The sequence below is a fragment of the Nothobranchius furzeri genome, chromosome 13 (genome assembly GCF_043380555.1).
Source record: "Nothobranchius furzeri strain GRZ-AD chromosome 13, NfurGRZ-RIMD1, whole genome shotgun sequence".
NCBI classification, from domain to species: Eukaryota; Metazoa; Chordata; class Actinopteri; order Cyprinodontiformes; family Nothobranchiidae; genus Nothobranchius; species Nothobranchius furzeri.
Genome location: NC_091753.1, coordinates 59866671 through 59884967, shown reverse-complemented (window position 1 = coordinate 59884967; position 18297 = coordinate 59866671). Strand labels below are relative to the sequence as shown.

The window sequence follows — 18297 nt, the reverse complement described above, 5'->3', positions numbered from 1 at the left end:
ATCTATACCACACCTGTACAGGTACATACATCTATACCACACCTGTACAGGTACATACATCTATACCACACCTGTACAGGTACATACATCTATACCACACCTGTACAGGTACATACATCTATACCACACCTGTACAGGTACATACATTTATAACACACCTGTACAGGTACATACATCTATACCACACCTGTACAGGTACATACATCTATACCACACCTGTACAGGTACATACATTTATACCACACCTGTACAGGTACATACATCTATACCACACCTGTACAGGTACATACATTTATACCACACCTGTACAGGTACATACATTTATACCACACCTGTACAGGTACATACATTTATACCACACCTGTAGGAACAGAAAGTATCATAGTTTACAGATAATGAAGCAAAACGAGAGAAAGGTGGATCCCAGCATGACGACGTACCACTCACCTTCTGTAGGCTGGTGGGGTTAAGTTGTGTTTTATCGATGATCTTTATTGCAACCTGAGAGAAAACGACAGGAAACAAAAAACCTGCTTATTTAACGGTTTTATAGCAGTTGTTCCAGTTTATAAAAAGATTAATCTATTAATTTTAACACCATTTTGTTTTGAGTGTGAACTTCATTACAATAGTTAACATTTGTAATCGTGTAGAAGAAAAACCCTCATTGGGTAACTGACTGCCTTCACGCTCTGTGATTGGCCAGTCACATGGAGCGCCCGCCCCTCCCAACACACAAAACTGCAGTCGAAAGCTCATTCCGGCCCAAGCACCGCCCCACACACACACACATGCACAGTAATGGATCTTTCTGTGCTTGCTTCACTGTTGCTCACGTTTCTTCAGCTCGCCTCTTCTTCAGTTGAATATTTAAAGTTACTTTTTTCATGTTTTTGACAAGACAGAGCTGAAAACGGCTCGTGCATGCGTCGGTCACTGCCTCCGCTCCGGCCGGGTTTTTTTTATATTATATTCTCTCACACACTCACACTCACACACTCTCTCACACACTCTCTCACACACACACACACACACACACACACACACACACACACACACACACACACACACACACACACACACACACACTGTTGTGTGTAACTGTGTGTGTGGGGAAAAATGCCAACAACGTTAGGAAGAAATCAGTTTAATCAAATTAAAATAAAATGGTTCTAGTATTTCATATTTCCTAGTTCCTACTGCATGAGTTCAGATGTATTAATCCATGCACTTAAATATTAATGATCTGATTTTATTGAAACACTTGTTCTGTAATAGTTTCTTTACTATTGTGATCAAAAACATTGAATCTCAGTTCTGAGGCTGCTCTGTAAACAGTTTTCAGATAAACAATAGTTTATAAATAAGCAACTTCTGATCATTCCATATCAATTTCAGATTTAAAATAATGTATTGATGTAAACCACGCCCACTGATTTCTAAATAATAAATGAGGTGCATTCATCTGTGTGTCTCCTTTGATCCGCATTAGTGATGTTTTCAGCACCAGAACAGTGAAGCTAGGAAACAGATTCCTGAGTTTGTGCAGGTCAGAGGATGGAGCATCAAATAAAACAATAACAACATAAAGGTGAGACGTGTCATAATCCCCCCCCCCCCCCCACCACAGCTGGAAGGATTCCTAGGGGAAACACTGGAACTGGATGTATGGATCAACAGTGCAGCTTCCTTCCACATGACCAACACATGACTTGCACTATTGTTGCTCAGGAGACTTAAGAGAAGAAAGGCTGCTGTGTTAACCCACACATCAGCTCCAGGGTTCTCCTCCGTTATGATTCCCAAATCCCAGAAGTTATTCCGGTCTTCTCTTAACTCGTGAACTTTCACTCCTGACAACTTTATGAAACAAAAGGAAAGTTGAGTTATCTCTAGCCCGTTTTCCTTTATCGTACCTCTCTGCCGGTCAAGATGTGCCGCGCCAACTTGACTTTGGCAAAATTCCCTTTGCCGATGGTTTTGAGTAGTCTGTAGTTCCCGATGTGTGGCTGCTCATCCGAACACAAGGCGATGGAGTTTCGACATCGGGCACCGATGGAGCGACTCGACCAGCCCGTACCTTTGTCTGAGCGGCTGGCCGACAGGGAGGCGTGCTGGGGAGAAACGGAAAACTCATGAAGATGTGGAAAACAAGCATTTCAAAAAATGTACACGTTTTTATTGGAAAAGGGTTTTCCATATGTACAGCACACCGATGGTTAAAGCGAAATGAAACTTTATACATAAAATATAGAACAAAAGAAACAGATCGTTACGAAGGTGGCGGTGAACGTGGAAACAACAAACCTCATCACTCCGTGTTTAACAAAGAACAAAAGAAAATGAAAACGGTATTGGTCTGATAAGTAAAATGGGGCTGATATTCCATCCATCTTCGACCGTTTATCTGGAGTCGGGTCGCGGGGGCAGCAGCCTAAGAGAGGCCCAGACTTCCCTCTCCCCAGCAGCTTGGGCCAGCTCCTCCGGGGGAATCCCAAGGCGTTTCCAGCCAAGAGACATAGTCCCTCCAGCGTGTCCTGGGTCTCCTTTAGGTCTCCTCCCGGTTGGACGTGCCCGGAAAACCTCACCAGGGAGTAGAGCCCCGCACGGGCCGAAAATCTGAGCCCGTGTCCGGCCCGAGGGGGTGGAGCCCCAGCCTGACCCGAGCCTGAGCCCGACTTTTTTTTAACCAACTAAATGAAAACAAAGTACGTCAATCCCGACCAATGTGTTAAAAGACGTGCGGGATCCGATCAATTTGTTTTTCCCTTGTTTACCGTCACGGAGATGACGGCGCCTGGCTCTGGTGGTAATCAAGTTTAATTTGATCTCTTTCCAACAATTTTCACAAGAAAACAGAACAGTTAAAGCAGGGCTTGTGTTGACCGGACAGTTCCCGTATTCGACCGTTTATTTTGACGGAGAAAGAATAGAAAGAATTACCCCGACGCATGCAGACGAACTGACACTTTATTCGTTACGCACATCGCAGATGTAGCTAAATCACTCAAGAAAAGATTCCCATCTGAACATCTGAGCTGCTCAGCGCATATGTGCACAGCGAGCTGAAGTTGTGGAGAGGGGCTTGGAGCGCGTCGCAGAACCAGAGCGCATGCGGGAAGCTTCCTCCCACTGAAGCGAGTGTTTTCCAAACCCTGTCTCTCAGAGAGACTTGTCACTTAGAAAATGTTCCCTGATGATGAAACTTTGGCTGAATAGTGCTTGTTCCTGTCTCCAATGTGGCGACACATCCAGGAGCCGTCTGAGGAGAATCCCAGAATCTCTTCAGCTCAGGAAGCGCCTATGATTACGCACAAGCGTGACCCGTCAACCCGGTCTCACAGTAAGACCGGGTTGGACCTGTTCAGGTTTACGCAGACAATCTTTACATTTAGAATTGGCATACAGATGTAAAATTAATTCAGTAAAATATAAAGCATTTTATTTAAATATCCATTCATTATTTTACAAGCACAGAGAGCCGCATCAGATGGATGGAAGAGCCGCGGGTTGTGACATGTTTTCTCCAGGACCAGAGAGGACGCAAACTCAATACATCTCTTTTATCGTGAGGTAATAATTTCTCCGAGTTTTGCGGGTGCGGGCGGGAGTAGACATGCACGCTGCAGGTGCGGGCGGGAGTAGACATGCACGCTGCAGGTGCGGGTGGGAGTAGACATGCACACAGCGGGTGCGGGCGGGAGTAGACATGCACACAGCGGGTGCGGGCGGGAGTGTAACACACACGTTGCAGTTGCAGGCGGTAATGGTCAGAAATTCAGCGGGAGCGGGCAGGAGCGGGATGAAGAAAACTGTCCGGCGCAGGGCTCTACTGCTGCATTTGTGTTTCAATTTTTTTTTATGAATTTGATTAAAAATAAAGGCGCCCGGCCCGTGTCCGAGGTAATTACACAGTCGTTGGCCCGAAGCCCGGCCCGAGGGCCTAGGGCTTCAGTGTAGGGCTCTACCAGGGAGGCGTCCAGGAGGCATCCTGACCAGATGCCTGAGCCACCTCAACTGGCTCCTCTCGATGTGGAGGAGCAGCGGGTCTACTCCGAGCCCCTCCCGGATGACCGAGCTTCTCACCCTATCTCTAAGGGAGAGCCCAGCCACTCTGCAGAGAAAACTCATTTCGGCCGCTTGTATCCGTGATCTCGTTCTTTCAGTCACTACCCAATGACCATAGGTGAGGGTAGGAACGTAGATCCACCGGTAAATCGCGAGCTTCGCCTTCTGACTCAGCTCTCTCTTCACCACGACAGACCGGTACAACGCCCGCATGGGAATGGGAGCGTTACCAGGCTCTGGTTTCCCATAAGGAAGCTGGGGGCATGGCTGGCCAGACTACATCATCTCAGAAACTTAAATAACTTTCAGTCTATACATAATCTACTGATTTTAGAAGCATAAATGTCAGCATATGTGTGTGTGTGTGTGTGTGTGTGTGTGTGTGTGTGTATCAGTATCTGCAAATATTGATCATCTGCCATAACGGAGAGATTAATAACGAATATCGGCCCAAAATTTCATATGGGTGCATCCCTAAATATTAGTTGACGCCTTTTCTTGATCATCGATTCCCAGATTCACAGCGAATGATGATGATGATGATGATGATCTGGCTTTAAGTGAACAAAGAACATTTACAGAGGGAACCAGCTCTTCCACCGTGGTTCTGTAGTAATGGGACTGTAGTCAAGCACCTGACGCCCAAAGCGGAAACGTCAGAATAACCGTCATACAGTAAGCCTCATGATCTTCATTCCTCACATTCAGTCTAAGATGAGGTCAGTGACACGGGAACACATGTGGCTGGATGACGTCCATCTCCTCCTACTTCCTGGTGCTGTCGGCAAGCCTCTGGTTTAAACCAAACATTACTCAGATTTACAATTCACCTTCATGTGGCTTAGGTTAATCCTCGAGGTTTAATCACCAGAAAGGCCTCGAGTCGATTCACCAGCACAGTCCCGTCTAATCGGTCCATCTGCTTTCACTGAGCAGAACCAGAACCATCCAACAGAGAGGAACATCAGTCCGTAGAACACCGGGGAATGTTGGAAATTCTCTCTCACTCACTCACTCACTCACTCACTCACTCACTCACTCACTCACACACGAAAAATAATGTACACTTCTGAATGATACTAAAAGGTCTTTTTAGGGAACACGGCTGTTCTGCAGCAATGAAGGTTGATCGAGCCTTGAAAGCGGTGCTACTAATTCCCACAGGTGTTCCAACTTTTCTGGATTACTAACGATCCCCTCTGTCTGCATAAAAGCAGTGTTGGAACACACGGTGGTACCATAACCTCGAGCATCGGTTGAACAGTATCGTACTGCAGATAATGGTGTGTTGCTACATGAACCGTGAGAAAAAGGCCATTAACAATGAAAGACAGACAGACCGTCAAAACACTTAAATGTAGGTCGTTCCTACAGAGAAAGGTGTCGGTGAGAACAGTTTCCTTCACCATCAAAAGGCACTCTGGGGCAAACGGACAGGAAGAGGTTTGGCAGACCCAACACCACGACCGCATCAGAGGACAAGTTTCTGAGAGTTAACAGCTGACAGGCGGCTCACAGGACAACAGCTTCAAGCACAGCTTAATAGTGGTCGTAGTAAGCAAGTCTCAGTTTCAACTGTGAAGAGAAGACTTGGAGCTGCAGCTTTGGCAGGACGAGTTGCAGCAAGAAAGCCGCTGCTAAGATGTCAGAATAAGAGAAATAGGCTTGCCTGGGCCAAGAAACACCGCCACTGGTCTACTGAAGACTGGAAGAAGGTATTATGGACTGATGAATCCAAATTTGAAACCCTGGGTTCATCACGCAGGATCTTTGCACGCCGTCGAGTAGGTGAAAGGATGGTTCACAGTGTGGCGTCCACTGTCAAACATGGAGGAGGAAGTGTCATGGTCTGGGGATGTTTTTCTGGATCCAGGTTCGGTGGCTTGTACAGACGGAGAGGCACCTGAACCAAAACGGCTACCACAGCATTCTCCAGCGCCATGTAGTACCCTCTGGTATGGGCCTAGTGGGTCAGGGGTTCATCCAACAGCAAGATAGTGACCCTCAACATAAACCCAAGCTATGGCAGAACTACCTCAGGAACAAAGGACAAGATGGAGTGGCCAGCACAGTCTCCAGACAAACCCCATGGAGCTGGTTTGGGATGAACTGGACAGAAGAGTGAAAGCAAAGCAACCAACAAGTGCCACACATTCATGGGAACTTCTGCAGCAGATATGGAAGAACTTTCAGAAGAATATTTGATTTCTGTTGTAGAACGAATGTCACGAGTGTGTTCAGCTGTTGTATCTGCTCTCACCCTGGATTCTCACGTCAGTTCTCTTGTTCGCTCTTCTGTGGTGGCCATTTCAGTAAAGTAGCATGAATCTGTTAGTTACACATTTCTTTATCATTCCCTTCATAATAAGTTAAGTTTGCAATTTAAATTAGTTAATTTTGAATTTTTTGGTAAAGTGATGTAGTTGTGAACTTTTTGGACACGCCTTAGTCATTAAGCTGATTAGCAGCACATGGGGAGGCGTGTGGAAGACGTTGGTTTGCCAAGGGTCCGGGGAGATGGGAGGATTTGGTTAAATGATTTTTGGACCATTTTTTAGACCGGATCATTTAATTTAAGGTTAATTTTCGTTTGATCAAAAGTAGAACATTTTGAATGAATTTTTAACTATTTTTTGGAAGAATAAACCATTTATAAAATTTGCAAGAACTCAAGTCTAAAAGTGCGTGCTTAAAGGAAATCACCCGTTCCCACCAACGGCCTTTAGTTGGAAATCGTTTTTTTGGAAGTTTAAAGGCCGTGACACTCTTCCTTCTTCCATCTCAGGAATCTTGGCGTGACCTTTGACCCAGCTCTCACCCTGGATTCTCATGTCAGTTCTCTTGTTGGCTCTTCCTTCTTCCATCTCAGGAACGTTGCTAAGCTGAGTCCCATTCTGTCCCGCTCTGAACTTGAGACAGTTCTCCACACCTTCATCTCCTCACGCTTAGACTACTGTAACTCTCTTTTCACGTGTCTGAGCAGAACCTCCCTGAACCGTCTACAGGTGGTTCAGAACGCCTGGGCTCGGCTTCGGTTATATATTTACATTTTTTGTTTTAGTGAAGCGCCTCGTGATTTTTATCTTGAGAGGCGCTTACAGAAATGATATTTTCTTCTTCTAAAGGTGGCGACTGTGATGAGTCAAACGTTTAGAACACATTTTGGTCTATAAATGGACTCCATGATTTCTTTTAACTCCGACTGCTTATTTGTACCATGCTGTCGTTCCAGAGTGCAATGTGACATTAAACTGCATCATGTCCAATTCAAAACTGGAAAAATTGGAACATTCTAAACTTTTGACTGGTAGAGTATATATACATATATGTATTTTATGTATAAATAAATCAACTGAACAGCAGTGTGTGTGTGTGTGTGTGTGTGTGTAGGGCATTAATAAGACTAGACACACACCAGCTTTGTTTGGGGTCCTCATTGTTCAGCCACATTAATTTTCACCTCCTCCTCCCCCTCCCCCCATTTATTCACTCCTTCCTTTCTTTCTCCTCGCTTGCCCCATCCCCCAGATAAATCAGTTTTCAGCCTCCCTCTCTCTGTTCTCTATCCCGTCTAGACACACCCTCGCTTTTGTCTCTGGCTGCTCATTTCAATTTTAGCAAACTCTCAAAAATGTGGGGTAATGTTGTCCTCTAACCCACCGCTCCCCACTGGGAGAGAGAGGTGTCGATTCACCGTTTCTCTCGGACCACCACACAGTTTCTGCAGTCAGAGCCGAGGGTGTGTGTGTAGCTGGAACCCTCCCCTCTCATCACCGTAGATGCAATGTGACATTAGGTGCTCATGATGGATGGATGGTGCAGGGATAGGTACGTGTGTGGTTGGATGAGGGGGGCAGGTGTTGCACTGATTTGCATATTCAACAAACACCTGCACGGTGACCTTGTGAAGAGAGAAATCAGATTGTAGGACGATATCCTGAATTTTAATTGTCTTGCTGCTCTTGAATGTCTAGAAGGTTAAGAGACAAGTGAAGGATGGACATCCATACACCTATTTTCAACCACTCATCCGGAGTCGGGTCGCGGGGCAGCAGCCTAAGAGAGGCCCAGACTTTCCTCTCCCCAGCCACTTGGGCCAGCTCCTCCGGGGAATCCCAAGGTGTTCCCTGGCCAGGTGAGAGACATAGTCCCTCCACCGTGTCCTGGGTCATTCTTTAGGTCTCCTCCTGGTTGGACGTGCCTGGAAAACCTCACCAGGTAGGCGACCAGGAGGCATCCTGACCAGATGCCCGAGCCACCTCAACTGGCTCCTCTCCATGTGGAGGAGCAGCGGGTCTGCTCCGAGCCCCTCCCAGATGACCGAGCTTCTCACCCTATCTCTAAGGGAGAGCCCAGCCACCCTGCAGAGAAAACTCATTTCGGCCGCTTGTATCTGTGATCTCGTTCTTTCGGTCACTACCCAAAGCTCATGACCATAGGTGAGGGTAGGAACGTAGATCCACCGGTAAATCGAGAGCTTCTCCTTCTGACTCAGCTCTCTCTTCACCACGACAGACCAGTACACCGCCCGCATCACTGCAGACGCAGCACCAATCCACCTATCGATCTCACGCTCTTTTTCCCTCCATGCTTCCTCTGTGAGCTCCCTGGCAGCAAGGCGCTCACCAACGTGCCCCACCTCCAGAGGAGGGGCCCGGTGACCCGCTTCCAGGTTAGGGAACACCGCTTCCATTTGTACTGTTCATCAAAAGTGGTCTGCACTTCGCCTGATCCCTCACCTAGAACCTAGGAAGTTTCTCCTTGCTTATAAGTGATGTGAACGACTGACCCAGAGGAAGCCCTTCACATTGCATCTGCACCCTGGTCCTGGGACTTTAAACTAAAAGAGTCAGGAAAGGCAGATGTCCACAAGTTTCTGAACAACAGAGCGTGCCCACTAAGGTATTGTCATAAGCTGCATACAGCAGAGCATGCACCGATGGGGAAGTGAAGACAGCAGGGACAGTTTCATATTAAGACATCAAACGTTGTTAACAGATGCCCAGCGGGACATCCAGTGGCTGCTCAATCCAAATCTAATCTGTAAAAACTTGAACAATCAAATAATCTGGCTGGAAAAGTATGTTTTCCCTGTCTGTGCTTGATCTTCACTATTAAAGTCAGTTCATGTCAGTCCTGATGGACTGGTTTAACCCCAAAGCAGATGCTTCCTGTAAACCTCAGCTAGGTTCAATCCTCTTTCAACAGTTCAGATTCTCCGAGCGCGTGGCAAGAGCAGAAGGAAGTCATAAAAACTTCTCACGTCATTTCTTGTCCCAGAAGGAGACGTGTCACATGTGCTGAAACACGCAGAGATCCACTTCCTAGCAGGCGCTGTGAGGCCGACGGTGTGTTACTGGTGAGATGAAGGCTGATCAGCTGGTGAAGCAAAACTCTGTTGAGTTTTTACAAGCAAACTCCAGGATGCATCATTAGCCAGCAGAGATAAAACATGAGAATAAACCAGGATTCACCATTACGGAAATACTTCTACAGAGAAAATGAACAATTAGAAGTTATATTTTTACTGCCTGTTAAATTCAGAATAGATTTTAAGATCCTTCTTCTCACATATAAAGCTCTTAATAATCAAGCTCCATCATACATCAGTGATCTGATTGTTCCATACGTTCCTAACCGAGCACTTCGCTCTCAGACTGCAGGTCTACTGGTGGTTCCCAGAATATCTAAAATTAGGATGGGAGGCAGATCTTTTAGTTATCAGGCTCCTCTCCTGTGGAACCAGCTTTAGTCCATGAGGCAGACCTTTGTCTACTTTTAAGACTAGGCTTAAAACATTTTTATTTGATAGGGCCTATGGTTAAAATCTGATGTTAGCCTAAATCTGGACAAGTGGGGGAGTAGAGGGAGGTGGAGAGTAGAGTATGTATATGCGTGTGTGTGTGTGTGCGTGTGCGTGTGTGCGTGTGTGTGTGTGTGTGTTTAATCCACGGGCAGTGCGTCCATAAATAGGAAAAAGGGTCGTATTTCCTTTGCGTGGGTTAAACTGCAGCTGCTCAGAGCTGCCGGAGAAAGTGAACACCTGAGAGGCTCACGCCGACACAATGAGCACAACAGACTGGCTGTGTGCTCCAACTATAGCCACCAAGTGTCTTCTATGCTCATCTGCTGTTCTGTTTGGTGACTGCAGGTATCTGATACGTTTGTCTGAAGGTGTGTGTGTGTGTGTGTGTGTGTGTGTGTGTGTGTGTGTGTGTGTGTGTGTGTGTGTGTAAGACTGTTAAAGAGAGATTAACACTATGAACGGTGTCGTGGTAGCCTGATCCCCTGAGCGCCACCTGCTCAGCAGCCGTTAACCACCTACAGAAAGTTACTTAACGGCAGTCAGAAAAACAACGTAAGCAGAACTAGAACAGCTCCACTAGGATTTAGTAATCATTAAATGATGGGTTTACCCAAAGCACACTGAGTTGGTCCTAAAACTAAAGCTTGGTTTTAGTTTTAGACTCTATGAAAATATATAAAACACTTTATTTAACGAGCAGGCTCTCATGTCTTCTTTACTCTGAGTGGAGGTAGAAAAGAATAAAATACTTCATTGATCCTACAGCGGGTAAATTCACTTAGATAATATTACAATAACAATAATAAGAATAAAAATAGTAAAGGTACACGTATATACACAGAGGCAGTAAGGTATGATTGTAACCTTCAACCACCAGAAACCAAGAATTAAGGTTTCAAAACTATGAAGTATACTGTAAGACAAGATGACAAGATGGCGCTGTCTGTTGTGGCTTGCTGTCTGGTTTACTGTTTGTGCTTTTTGTACTTTTATCAGTTTTTGAGTCTCCCAGTGGCTGATTCCTGTCCCACCCTCACCTAGGACCGAGCTACTCTTCTGGATCTCCGGCAGAGGTTCGAGTCTCTCCAGCTTCACTATGCCTCATTCAAGCAGTCGTTTGGGAACCTGTTTGATGGAGTTCCGCCCTTCCTCCTCTCCTCCGCCTGCGGCCTGGTGGGGCCGCGGTGGGAGCGGCGACGACGCGGCAGGCGTAGTGGCGCTCATGTCCAGCTCCGAGCTTCCCGGATGTGCTGGTCCGTGGCAACGTTTCTTCTCGGGTTTGGGTCTGGTTCCCTGATGATTCCTCAGAACACAACATCCAGATTCTCCACAGGCACGACAGCGATCCTGTCAGCTGGGGATCCAAACGGAGGCGTCGTATTGGCGGGGTGAACTGGAGGAATCTGGCGAAGAGCGTCCTCGCCCTTGTTTGTCCTCAACGTCCTCGTCTTCCCTCAGGATGGCTCTACTAAATGTTCGTTCGCCGGGGAATAAAAAGTGCTTTTAAAGGATTTTTTATCGATAATGGATTAACTTTGTTCTGCATGACGGAGGCGTGGGTCCCACCGGGTGAGTCAGCGACACTTGCTGAACTTTGTCCGTCAGATTGTTCTGTTGTGAATGAGCCCAGACTGTCGGGTCGAGGTGGGGGCCTATTGACTATGTTGTCATCCTCCCTCCCCCTCAAGCGCCTCCCGGGCTCATCACCCCCCACCAGCTTCGAGGTCTCTGTTTTTGAGCTCAGTCCCTCCCCTCCAATTCTTTTTATTCTACGTTACCGACCACCAAAATATAACTCTGCTTTTATTAGGGACTTCTCTGACCTTTTAGCTGAATATCTCCCCAGGTACGACCAAGGTGTCATCCTTGGTGATTTTAATATTCACGTTTGTTGTCCGTCGAATCCTCTGGTGAGAGATTTCTCAGATGTTCCGGTTTCATTTGGCCTCCAGCAACTGGTCAATGTTCCCACTCATGATCACTCTCACACACTGGATTTAGTTTTATCATTTGGACTGAAGGTGCAGGACTTGGTTGATCACCCTGTCTGCTTCTCAGATCATTTCTCAGTTGTTTTTAACATCTCTGCCATGTTGCCTTTGGTGAGAAGGCAGGCTTCTCGCTACTCAAGGCACATCTCTCCCTCCACGACTGCCTCACTACTGTCCATCCTGGAGGTTGAATTATCCAATCCTTCCTCATCTGGGATCACCACGGATGTGGATGGCTTTTAAATTCTTTTAATTTGACTTGTTCTGGTGCCCTGGACTCAGTCGCTCCCCTTAAACTTAAACGGAAGAGAACCACCTCTGATCCTTGGCTGAACGCCTCAGGCGGCGCTGTAGGGCGCTGGAAAGAAGGTGGAAAAAGGACAAGCTACTGATGTCACAGCAGCTTCTGATGGACGCCCTTGACCCGTATCAGAGAAGTGTTAGATCTGTCAGGAACAAATACTTCGCATGCATAATCTCTCAACACCAGGGTGATCAGCATAAACTTTACAGCACTGTCAACTCCATCTTGTCCATAACTGAACCTGGTAGTGTTGATCCCTCTGTGTCGTTGTGTGCTGAGCTCCAGACCTTCTTTCTTCACAAAGTCCGGGGCATTAGGGATGGTCTTGTGCAACCAGGATCTGGCTGTCCTGATGTACCACCAGAACCTCCCTCATTCTCTAACTTTACTCCCATATCTCTTAGTGAATGACTCAAGGTGCTTCAGCTCCTTAAAGAGACATGAACGTTACCAACATACACACATCTTTTCATTTTTTTTATTATCCATTATATTGACATGGAAAAATTTTCTCTATAAGAGTCAGAAATTTCGATAACGACAAATTTTCGATTTATTGCCCAGCACTGGTCTATTACGATGTTATTTGGTCCATGTCTATTAAGTGTTTAAAGAACAATGAAGCGGTGTGTGTAGGTTGCCAATGTCCACGTGCCATTACAACGTAGGGCTGGGCGATGTGACGATTTTAGACCGTTTTACGATCTACACATCTGACGGTCGGTCAGTTTTGAGAGACCGTTTTATCACGATTCACAGCTCTGCTGTTGAATTTCTGCCTCTGAATGAAAAGGGAACTTACCTCAGGCGAATGACACGCCTTTGTTTGACCCCTAACCAATCAGAGTGAGTCATAGTAATATATTAGTGCCCCGCTTGTTTCCACCTGTGTGTGAACAAACATGGCGTCGGCCGCGGCTGAGAGCGACAGCGAGGTTTTCGGTCCGTTATATGGAACTGGTTCGGTTTTTCACCAGATGACAAAGAGCAGCGAAACGTCAATTACAAGGAGAGCGTCAAGGCAAGTGATGGCAACACCACAAACTTGTTTAATCACTTGAAAAGAAGGCATCCCAAACAATGCAGCGAGAGCCAGCTGGCAGCTAAAGCTAAAAAGCCTGCAGCAGCAGCAGCAGCAGCAGCTAGTGCTTCTTCCAGGCAGCAAACGCTAACAAACACACAAAACTCACTCCCTACGACAGAGACAGCAGACGATGGAACAGCGTGACCGATGCAGTGACGTACCACTTGGTTAAAGATTTGTGTCCCGTGTGAACAGTAGGAGCGGGATTTAAGAACATGATAAAAACATTGGATCCGCGCTACGAGTTTTCCAGCCGCAAGTATTTTTCGAACACCGCCGTTCCACGCATGCACGCTGAATGCAAAGTGAGAGTTGCAGAAAATATTCAGAATGTGCAGTTTTTTGCTACCACAAGCGATCTCTGGTCCAGCCGCACATCAGAGCCGTATTTGAGCTTAACTATCCACTACATGAGCAACTGGGAGCTACATAGTATTTTGAACAAGTGAATGTTTGCACAATACGTTTGCAGTTGACATGTTTGCACTTTAAATATGTTTACGATTTTAATTTATGTTAAGTTACTTGAAAAACGAGAAAAACTGATTTTTGTAATTGTTTCTCTCAGGGCTTTTATCATCTCTGGTGTGAGTTTAAAATATAAGTGTGTTAGCACTGTGCTGATTATCCCTAATATGAATAAATGTTTGTTTATTCAATGTTTCTCTTCTTTAATACGCAATTGAAGTTATGCTATTCATGGATAAAAAATCGTGATAAAATCGAAATCGTGATAAAATATTGGAAAAATCGTGATAAAATATTGGAAAAATCGTGATATTCTACTTTTGCCATATCGCCCAGCCCCATTACAATGCTGTGCTACCAACTGGATGGGGTGTGGCCACATGACTCCACCCAGTTCACTCTGCAACAAGAAGGAAAAGACAGGTAACAGAGGATGACTGGCATCAAGCAGCGGTCGCGGCCGAGAGCAGCAACCAAATCCAAAAGTTGCCGAGCGGTTGTTGAAAGATTATTGTAAGAACAGACTTCTCCTTGACCGACCCTAGCACCGCCCCCTCTAACTGCAGCGCTGCAGGTAGCTAACGTTCGTTTATCGGTAGAAGTTGATTTGAGGGTGTATCGCCCAGCCCTACCTCTGAGTGACGTGCACCTCCATCCCCACACTACTCCCGCACAGCTGCAGCAGTTTCTGCTTTATAAATCACACCTGTCCTAGAAAACAGCTCAGGTGCCATAGCAGGCATTTTAGCAGTAGAGATTAAACGTTATTAGCATTTCCAGTAGCTGCTACTGAACATTACATTTCACTGATCATAGTTTATTATGGATATATTTAGGTGATAGAGTGTTTTGTAAGTGGTCACAATAAACTGTCAACAAAGTGTAATGTTCCATAAAAATATGAATCATTAATATTGTTGAACCTTTAAAACCTGATTGACTGGAAGAGGTGCTCTGGGTGGCCGGGAACCAACATTCACCAGTGATGTGATACAAAGCAAAAATAGCATTTCTACAACTAATGAGTGACTAATGAGTGACTGTACCCAACAACGGAAGGTAATTGATTATGCGAGGTAGAATCAGCCGAGACAATAACCAAACTAATAAAACGTGATCTTATCAAGAGTCTAATTAGGTGTCTTAGATGTGAAGTCTGGGATTACAATAATAATCTGGCAGAATTCAGTGATGTTGGATTCGTCACCACCACCAGTGAGCAGGATCTACACACCGGTGGTGAGAGCTCCTGCTGCCAGGCAAAGGCGCCTCAATCAGGCCGACGAGTGAAACCGACTTCAAAGGTCGTAGGCCGCTTGAACCCACCCAGCTGGTCTGGGATACGCTGATTCACGCTCTCTCTCTCACACACACACACACACACACACACACACACACACACACACACACACACACACACACACACACACACACACACACACACACACACACACACACACACACACACACACACACACACACACACACACACACACACACACACACACACAATGTAGCCACAGAAACACTACTTCCTCTCCACTGTCGCTGCATGCTTGCTTAGTATGAGGATTGCTGCAAAGACTCTGACACGAGTCAGTGACTCGATGCACCCTGCTGGGTTCCTTATATAGAAACTTGTTACTGATTGGCTTAATGACCCGACCTGTGTTGGGATGTGTACTGTGAGCAGGTCCTTGAGACGACTCTGGTCCTGACTTGGAGCTTTAGAGATAAACTTGAATTGAGTTAAAAGATGGAGAAAGGGCTCATGATCACAGAGTCACCTGTGTGTAACGCACATCATACAGGACAGGACCCTTATATTCCAGGTAAACGTTGCAGCCCGCTGCCTTTGAGACGTAAATCTGATGGATTCTGGCTGCCTAAGCCACGCCCAGTTCAGACGCCACCGGGCGAATCAGGATTCAGGCTGAGCCTAAATAACATTTCAGAGAACGACCCAGACATTCGTAGAGCTAATCTGAGTTGGAAGAGAAAGTTTTTCTTTTTGATTTTACTGCCAGCATGCTCTTGAGCAACCCTTTACAGGAAGGCCCGGTAAGCCCTTAAGCTCATTTTCCACAGGCTGGCAGCTCCAGTCCAGATCCACGTTCTGGTGCTTTTACAGCTGAATCAGCTCCATGCTCCCACAGCTCCCACAGCTCCCACAGCTCCCACAGCTCCCGGCTCCAAGGACAACCAGGGAGGCCAACTCCATCAGCTCCAGGACATTAAACTAGATGTTTGCCTACAACTGTCCCACTTTATGACCTCTGGGCGACTGCAGCAACCTTCTCTCCTCAGCCGGTGTAAGCTAGAGCAAGCCTACAGCACAGAGAGCATCGGCGGGGCTTTGTGACAAATATAGGTTATCTACTGGCAGGCTGCCTGGCCTGATAGCATCATGCATGGTTCAGCTGGCCTCAGCGGGCCAGATGATTAGAAGCCCAGAGCTGTTTCTGATGGCATCTGATGCGTTTCCAGGTTAAACGGATGCCACAGAGAACCAAACATGGCTGCCAGGTCTGTGGGCAACGTGTCTGGACTACATGTGGATGAATCTTTGGGTCGCCCTGCTCTGCCCTGCAGTCGCTCACAGGCAGACATGTTGGTCCTCTGACTGGAACGCCGCTGTGCATGTGCACACAAGCAGGCACTACACCCACTCCGCTTCCTCTCCTCTCACACATAAAGGCTCGTAACTCGCCCAGAGCCAAACAGCCTGTTCCCAGAGTTCAGAACAAACACACATACATTATGTTTTATCACACGCAGCACTCGCCAGCGACGGCACGTTAAAAGCAAAGTTGTGCTTTCATCATAAACACAAATCAGAATCTCCTAGAGACGGAGAATTTTATCTTTATGTTTATTTATTTAGCAGACGCGTTTATCCACAGCGACTCACAGTTTATAACCTTTAGGGCGTGTTGTATCTGTGGGGGAAACCGGAGGAAACCCACGCATGCATGGGGAGAACACGCAACTCCACGCAGAAAAGCCACAGCCGAGCCGAGTTTCGAACCTGCAACCTTCGTGCTGCGAGGCAACAGTGCTAACCACTGCGCCACCATGCAGCCCAACAGCTGAAATTAACTCTTTTTAGAGTCTCTGGATGTTTAAAACTGAATGAAAACAACATTTCAGGCCTCATCACAAATCTCTATTGATGAAGATTTCTGCGGTTGGAGTCCTCGGACTCAGAAAGGCTTCGTACGGTGAAGGTGATGGACCGCTCATCTGAGAACTGCCAGAGATGAAGATACGAGTCTGAAACCACAGAGACGAGTTCGTTCGTCCCAGCTGACAAAAGCAGCAAGAGAAAGCACCAGAAGTCACAGGAGATGAAACCGTAGGAGAAGGAAATGTAATAAAAGCTTTAGAGGGAACCAACTCAGGACTACTCCAGTCTTCAAGACCTGAGAAGGTGATGCCACGAGTAGAGAGATGTTTCAGAAACCTCAATGCTGCAAGGAATGTCTGCAGTTATTCTCCATTTAGCTGAATTATTGGAAACATTTGAATATTTTTATAGAGTAAAGAAAAGAATGAGTTAAATTTGCTTTAACAGTAATGACCATATCCCAGTAAGGGAAGGTCGTTTCCCACACCAGGGAATGGAAGTTAACCGCTCACTGGGTTGACTAAGATCTAGAAAATGTTTCAGCCAACAACATTCAGCTGTTGGATGCGAAGCACAAAACCTCGTCCTGCTGAAACAGAGTACCTGGAGAGGAGCGTTACTGAGCCGGCAGCTGTCCAACACCTGGGAGCCACAGGTAATGTACAGAACAGGAGCTTCTAATAAGGATCAAAGTCACTCAACGGGAGGAAGAGGACGAGAACAGAGAGGTCACAAGAGTTGTGACTGAATAAATAACCCAGTAGTGAAAAGTGTGTGTGTGATGGTGACGTCTGAACAAAGATCAAAGAACAGAGCCTCTAGTACACACTTGCTTTCCGTCACACACACAACCAGCCAGAGCTGCACCAACATGTCTAAACACGACGACAAGCACGCACAATCAACTCCAGCCATGGCTCGTCACTTACATTTACTTACACGTGCGGCACCGGCTTGTGCCAAACCGCTGTTACAGAACACGTTAGCGTGCACTGAAGAGTTCCCGTTGGACTACCGCACGTTGTTTTACGACCGACTTTCAGTCGTTCCCCCTGAAGCCAAATGAAGGAAGAGCACAAGACCGTTTCTGTGAAAGATGCAGACATGACAGAGGCTGGGCCGGGTGAGAGGAAGAAGTGGGTGTTATGGAGGAACCCCGGTTGCCATGGCGACATTACTAACAAGTCTCTTCTGCTTGACTGAGGAAACCTCCCATTCTTAGGTCCAGCTTACAGCTGAGGCCTTTATTTCCTGGACCACCAACATAAATGTTCTGCAGAAGAAACGTCGCTGTAGTGAAAGCATCAAAAGAACGCACAAGTTTCATTTCACTTCATCGGTTAGATTCACAAACCAGAAGCTCCAAATCAGGAGACGCCTTGATAAACATGGAGGTGGCCAACGCCAGCAGCGGGAGACCCCCTGGACATCACAAAGACACAACCACTC

General features: G+C 46.5%; 1 protein-coding gene across 6 annotated transcripts in view; it reads right to left on the bottom strand.

Moving 5' to 3' along the window:
• The window catches only part of mark4b (MAP/microtubule affinity-regulating kinase 4b), a 55765-nt gene that overhangs the window by 35419 nt on the left and 2049 nt on the right, over positions 1-18297 (bottom strand). For all 6 annotated transcript variants that reach the window (XM_054742284.2, XM_070543716.1, XM_054742281.2 and 3 more), the window contains exons 2-3: positions 1917-2114; positions 448-501 (exon numbers count right to left, since the gene is read on the bottom strand). In XM_054742284.2, the coding sequence (XP_054598259.1) occupies positions 448-501; positions 1917-2114 (252 nt within the window). The remainder of the gene's footprint in view (positions 1-447; positions 502-1916; positions 2115-18297) is intronic.